This window comes from Triticum dicoccoides, chromosome 4A, assembly GCF_002162155.2.
Source record: "Triticum dicoccoides isolate Atlit2015 ecotype Zavitan chromosome 4A, WEW_v2.0, whole genome shotgun sequence".
In the NCBI taxonomy this organism is placed as follows: Eukaryota; Viridiplantae; Streptophyta; class Magnoliopsida; order Poales; family Poaceae; genus Triticum; species Triticum dicoccoides.
Window position 1 is genome coordinate 631,855,129 of NC_041386.1, and position 6,000 is coordinate 631,861,128.

Sequence of the window (6,000 nt, forward strand, 5' to 3'; positions counted from 1 at the left end):
CTGCCCTCTCAAACTTTTGCTCGTCTGAAACCGTAATACCTGCTTCTCGACGAACATCAACAGAATCGAAAAAATCTGCAAACCTGTCAGTTGCGTCATCTTCGGTCACCTCACGTAGGAGGGCGAGCAGCCCCGAATGGCTTCCCAAAACCACGGAATCTGGCTGAAAATCCAACTCCAACGTCTCGCTAGAAGTCCCATATCCACCCTTCAAAAAAAAAGAAGAAGTCCCATATCCACCCTTCAAAAAAAAAAAAGAAGTCCCATATCCACCCTTCAAAAAAAAAAGAAGAAGTCCCATATCCACCCTTCAAAAAAAAAGAAGAAGTCCCATATCCAGAACCAGGCCTCAAAAACTTCGTCATGCTGCGGGGTGTGAGGCAAACGAGAGATGATTATAGACAGGCATGTGCGCTCGTGCGGCAAGGAAACACACGCATCACAATGGATTTCATGTGCTAATCTATTTTCGTATGTGGGAAACCATCTCCGCGCAGTTATTCCATCGCCTGGGCCGGCCACGTGGGCCTTGTATTCGTACGATCAATTTAATGACGCCTGCTCCACTAGTGTGGCGTATACCACAGCGTATTCCGGAAAGCTGGTAATTAACGTGTCGCGTATTGCAAAAGGCCTATAAAAAGTAGCAATCACGATGCGCTAACAGACGGCCGGGATTTCGGCAGCAAATCCACTCCTCAACGGACCCTCCTAGCTTGACCCACAAGGTTACGACACTACTAATTCCTAATCCTATCTTTAGTCCCACATGGTTACATGCTTTATTTTTAGCATGCAATCTTTTACAACGTGTAATTAATTCTAAGCAAAACTGGACTATATTTTGGTGCGTCATTATTTTCTTGATTTGTTCTGGTGGACCCATCCAACTTCCCTTAAACATTGACCGCTCCACACGTTGCACGTCTTTGAGGTTGCCTCATATTTCTTGCGTAGTAGGAATAAAAACATGAATCTTCCCTTACTCCTTTCTTTAACTCCTTCCATATTTCCAAGTAAATACTCATAACTAAAAGTTTTTTTTTGTCACCACTCATAACTAAAAGTTGCATGGACCGAATAGATTTTTCCTTGTCTAGAAAGAAAACAGAATAGCATCCTAAGTTGGTTTCCACGTCATGTTTTTTTACCTTTATTTCTTGCATCATCTGGCCGCGAGCCTCTACATCTTTGACTTGTGGCAAAGGCATAGATCATTGAAAACATTAGCAGTACTCATGGCCATATCATCTTTAGAGTGTAGATTCACTCATTTTGTTCCGTATATAGTTCATATTGGAATCTCTAGAAAGACTTATATTTAGGAACAGAGGGAGTATACGGAGCTTGGGCTGGATTTTATCCTGGCTCTCCGTAGGTCCTGGGAGGATACCCAAGAACCCAAGCTGCGGCTGGCTCTCTGCATGAATTCAGAGTCGAGGAGCGGCGGCTCAAGGCGTGTGTGTTGGCTCCAAAGCGGGAGTCGGGGAGGGACGGCTCGAGGCATGTGTGTGTTTCGCTCCAAATTCGGAGTCGAGGAGCGGCGGCTCGAGGCGTGTGTGTTCGCTCCAAATCCGGAGTCGAGGAGCGCAACACACACATGCGCACGATGAGGCAGCCGTCTTGGTGGACGAGGCGGATGACGAGTTCCACATGATGTACAATGCCCACAGAAAGGGCAAACACTGTCACTACTACCTCGACAAGGGGTGGAGAGGGTTTGCTGCCGACCATGACCTTGCCGATGGCGATTGCTTGGTTTTCCACATGACGGAGAGGGTAAAGTTCAAGGCGAGATTCAGCATCTCCTCCATTCCATGGATAAAAACGCCCGACTTTTTACTTTTAAGGAACTCCACATTCAGTACGAGTGCGTATATAACTTGTTTTCTAGCAAAAAAATTGCGGAACCGCTGTGTTCCAAATGTGGCCTTACGATTCTAAAACATTCCTGAAAGTTGCTTGGTGGTGTCATACTCACTAATGCGTTTGTCTGTTGAGACATTGGTTTCAAGTTTATATACATGAGAAAAACCTGGTATGTCTACTGAATAACTAGACTAATACTAGAGTCATTGGTATGTCTTAGCTTTAAATTATAAAGTGGGTTATATGCCATATCCATAATTGGAAGTTTGAAACTAGCGAGCTGTGTCTACTTATTCATACATGAGAAATTAGGCTTGTTTGGACTGCCAATTAATTCTACACAGAGTTTGCAGGCAACAATGTTATTGCTCAGCATCCCTACAGTATATACCTCCATTCCAACCAAATCTACAAGGCCCTCTAGGAATTATTTCATTCATAGGCCTTTAATTGTCCACAGTCATATCTTTTTTAGATAATGGAAGGGATTCTTTTAATGCCTAATCGTCAGGAGGCCGTTTTATCTCACTGCTAAGTGCATATCGTGCAACCTCATTAGTTATGTAAACGATGCAGGTCTACATTTTTAGAGCAAGCCCAGACTATGAAAGCGACCAAACTTCCAATGACTCTGAGGATGAAGAGTAATGAAGATGTGTGTTTCGAATACAATGTTCGATCGGAGCAGGTACTTTGTTCTTACCATTGTTTCCTAGGTTAAATTTCTTTCCATCGTTCGCCTAGGTTGAAGTGTACTTGGATTAAATGTTTCTTTATCTTTTGCTGAGGCATTGATTTCATAATTGGCCAAGCTCAGTCTGCGGATAAATACAAAAAAACAAACCCACTTGCTTATGAGTTATGGCCAAACATAACTGCGTGTCCTGTACTGGAACTAGATGTTGTGAGGAAACACACTGGTCGTTTCTCCCATTTCCCTATTGTTTTGAGATTTTGAGCCTGACAAGTTAAACTGCAACCTTGTTTTGTTGCTTGCTTATGCTAGCCGTGAAAATACACGGGGAACTGCAGTTTATGTACGAACTTTGAGACTTACCCGATGGTCCTTGCAAAGGTTCTGCCTGTCTTGCCTCGGTCGGTCCCCTTAGACTCACTTGATCAGCAGTTCTGTAGTAATACCAATTAAAATGCTCTTGTATACGGTTCTGATCTATCCTTATAGATGTTAATATGTCTTTTGTTGCAGTTTGTAGGAGAAGCACACTCTCCGCTGATGTTGCATTCGGCTACCGCGATTTCGTGCTGGTTGCGTGTAGAGTCGTGTACTTGGGCCCAGTGTAGCAGACCTTGTATTGGTTGAATTAAATGATTGTAGTCTGACGATGATCTCGAGTGCATTTTTAGTGGCTGTTCCTGTTTGTTTTCGGCTACTAAAATGATCACCCTCCTGATCTTGAGTTCTTGGACACTAACACCCTGGATACTGATCATCCTCTTGATCTTGAGTTCTTGGACCCAGACTAAATATGTCCTTATGACACGCAATTGAAACAAATTCTTTTTGATGGAAAAAAGCTTTGGTGGCTGAGGCTGCAAAGTGGGCTCTTGAGCGTGCTGCAGGGTCTGACCATATTCACGGTGGGAAATGTTTGGTGGCGTGGCGCAAAGTCTGCAGCCCAAGAAGTCTTGGTTGAAGCCTACAGATCTGGCTAGACCTTGGCAGTTGGCAAGTCTTGGTGTTTGGGTGGGTCTTTTTAACGATGTGATTGAAAAGCATCATTTAATTAAAGGTCTGTCTAGGTCACATTTAGATGTGACATAACTGTGTCACATCTAAGTATGGCACCAACGCCACCTCATCCTAGCATAAACCCACCCCTCTTGTTTTTTGTTTGTTTTTTATTGTTTGAAACAATTATGTTTCCGTCTGGCACTATACGCAATGGAGTACAGGAGTAGTACGTGTGTGTGGCTGCCTCGCTGGCGCCCCGCTGCTCACGATAACAGCATGCGTTGTGCTGCCGCCTTTCTCTTCCGCTTGGTACGCATTGTACTGTCTTTGCTTCACTTCATGCACGCATTGTGCTATAGCTTTTTTGTGTGCATGATACGCATTGTGCTGCCGCTGCTTGACATGTATACCTTGAAGAATCACACATGTGTGTATCAGTGTACGTATGTATGTACGTACACGGGCGGGCGGCAATGCATGTCTCTCCCAGGCTGGGCATGCGAGGGTCATGTGAGTGGAAACTTATAAAAATGTCCATGAAACTTAAAAATTCCCATATAACTAAAACAACTTGTAAATTTACAAACTTGAAAATGAGAACATCTATTAAAATTCTGAACAACTTTTGAAAATCTTAATATTTTCTAAATTCTAGATTTTTTTGAATTGATGAACGCAATTTTTGAAAAACGCGAACATTTTTCGAATTGGTGAACACAAATTTTTTAAATGCTATCATTTTTACAAAATTCCAAAAGAAATCTTGAAAAACGCAAACAATTGTTGCATTGGTGAACAAACTAGCCTTATCTACAAAAGGATATGCCTCAAAAAGGATGTGTCTTATTTGTATACAACTATGAGATTTCAACGAAAGATGGGGAACTAACTCAATGGGCTGGAGCTAAATATCATATAAATGGTGGCTTTTTCAAAAGAAAACACACATGAAAACTTGGTTCCCTCTCACTCGATTGCATGTCTTAAAAAAGGGTCGAAAATGGGCTTACAAGTGGGACATTTGAAAAAAATGGTTTGAGTGGAAAAAATAAAAATAAAACAATCTTGAGCAGCTAAATAGGGAGAACAAAGAAAAAAATAAAATATTAACTGTCAGGGTGAGGCTCACATTTTGCGTATTGAAGATGGGGTTGTACCTCGAATAAAAATTGGTCGCTCATCCCAATTACAAGTAGATGTGAACTTGTAAATGCGACAAAAAAAATTAGGAGCCCAATTTCAAGTCAATGGTGGATTTGCAATTGGGGTGAAGAATAAAAAAATGTCTGCAAGCCGAAGGTGGACTTGCAAAGTAGGATGAAAACAAACTACAAGACGAGTTGTGGGTCGAGGCTGGAGTTGCAAATGGGACAACTACACAAAACTACGATACGAGTTGCGAGTTGCGGGTGGACTTGCAACTGGGACAACTATAAGCCTAGTTGCGAGTCGAGGGTGGACTTGCAACTAGGATGAAAAACAAACTACACGCCAGTTGCGAATCAAGGATGGACTTATAACTGGGATGTAAAACAAACTATGAGTCTAGTTGTGAGTCGAGGGTCGCCTTGTCACTGGGACAACAACACGAATTTATGATACCAGTTGCGTGTCGAGAGTCGACTTGCAACTGCGATGAGAAGAATTACGGGCCCAGTTGTGAGTCAGAGGGTGGTCTTGCAACTGGGACAACAACAAAACTATGGGTCTGGTTGCGAAGTCGAAGGTAGACTTGCAACTGTAATAATACGGAACTACGAGCCCAGTTATCAACATGCAATTGGGACCCTCGACATACACACACACAACACCTAGTTGCGGGTTGATGGTCAATTTGCAACTGGGGGGCCACGAATAAACACACACACCCTAGTTGCGAGTCGATGAGAACTTGCAACTGGGATCGTCAACAAACACATACCCCCTAGTTGCGAGGTGATGCTTGACATGCAACTGGGGACCCCTTGACAAAAAGACACACACACACCCCTACTTGCAAGTCGGTTATAAACATGCAAATGGGGACCCTCGACACACACACGCACATCCCCTAGTTGCGAGTTGATGGTCAACTTGCAACTGGGGGCCACGAATAAATACACACACACATACCCCTAGTTGCAAGTCGTTTATCGACATGCAATTGGGGACCCTCGACACTCACACACACACATCCCCTAGTTGCGAGTTGGTGGTTAACTTGCAACTGGGGGCCACGAATAAAACTCTCTCTCTCTCTCTCTCTCTCTAGTTGCAAGTCAGTTATCAACATGCAATTGGGGACCCTCCACATACACACACACACACATCCCCTAGTTGCGAGTGGATGATCAACTTGCAACTGGGGTCACAAATAAAACACACACCGCTAGTTGCGAGTTGATGGCCAACTTGCAACCAGGGGCCACAAATAAAACACACACCTATAGTTGCAAGTC

At 43.4% G+C, this 6,000-nt stretch overlaps 1 protein-coding gene across 1 annotated transcript in view; it reads left to right on the forward strand.

Moving 5' to 3' along the window:
* Window positions 1-2,929: 2,929 nt before the first annotated feature.
* LOC119283912 (B3 domain-containing protein At3g19184-like) overlaps window positions 2,930-6,000 on the forward strand; it is a 6,646-nt gene continuing 3,575 nt past the window's right edge. Inside the window, exons 1-2 of the mRNA XM_037563265.1 lie at window positions 2,930-2,999; window positions 3,077-3,152. Of these exons, the coding sequence (XP_037419162.1) occupies window positions 2,930-2,999; window positions 3,077-3,152 (146 nt within the window). The remainder of the gene's footprint in view (window positions 3,000-3,076; window positions 3,153-6,000) is intronic.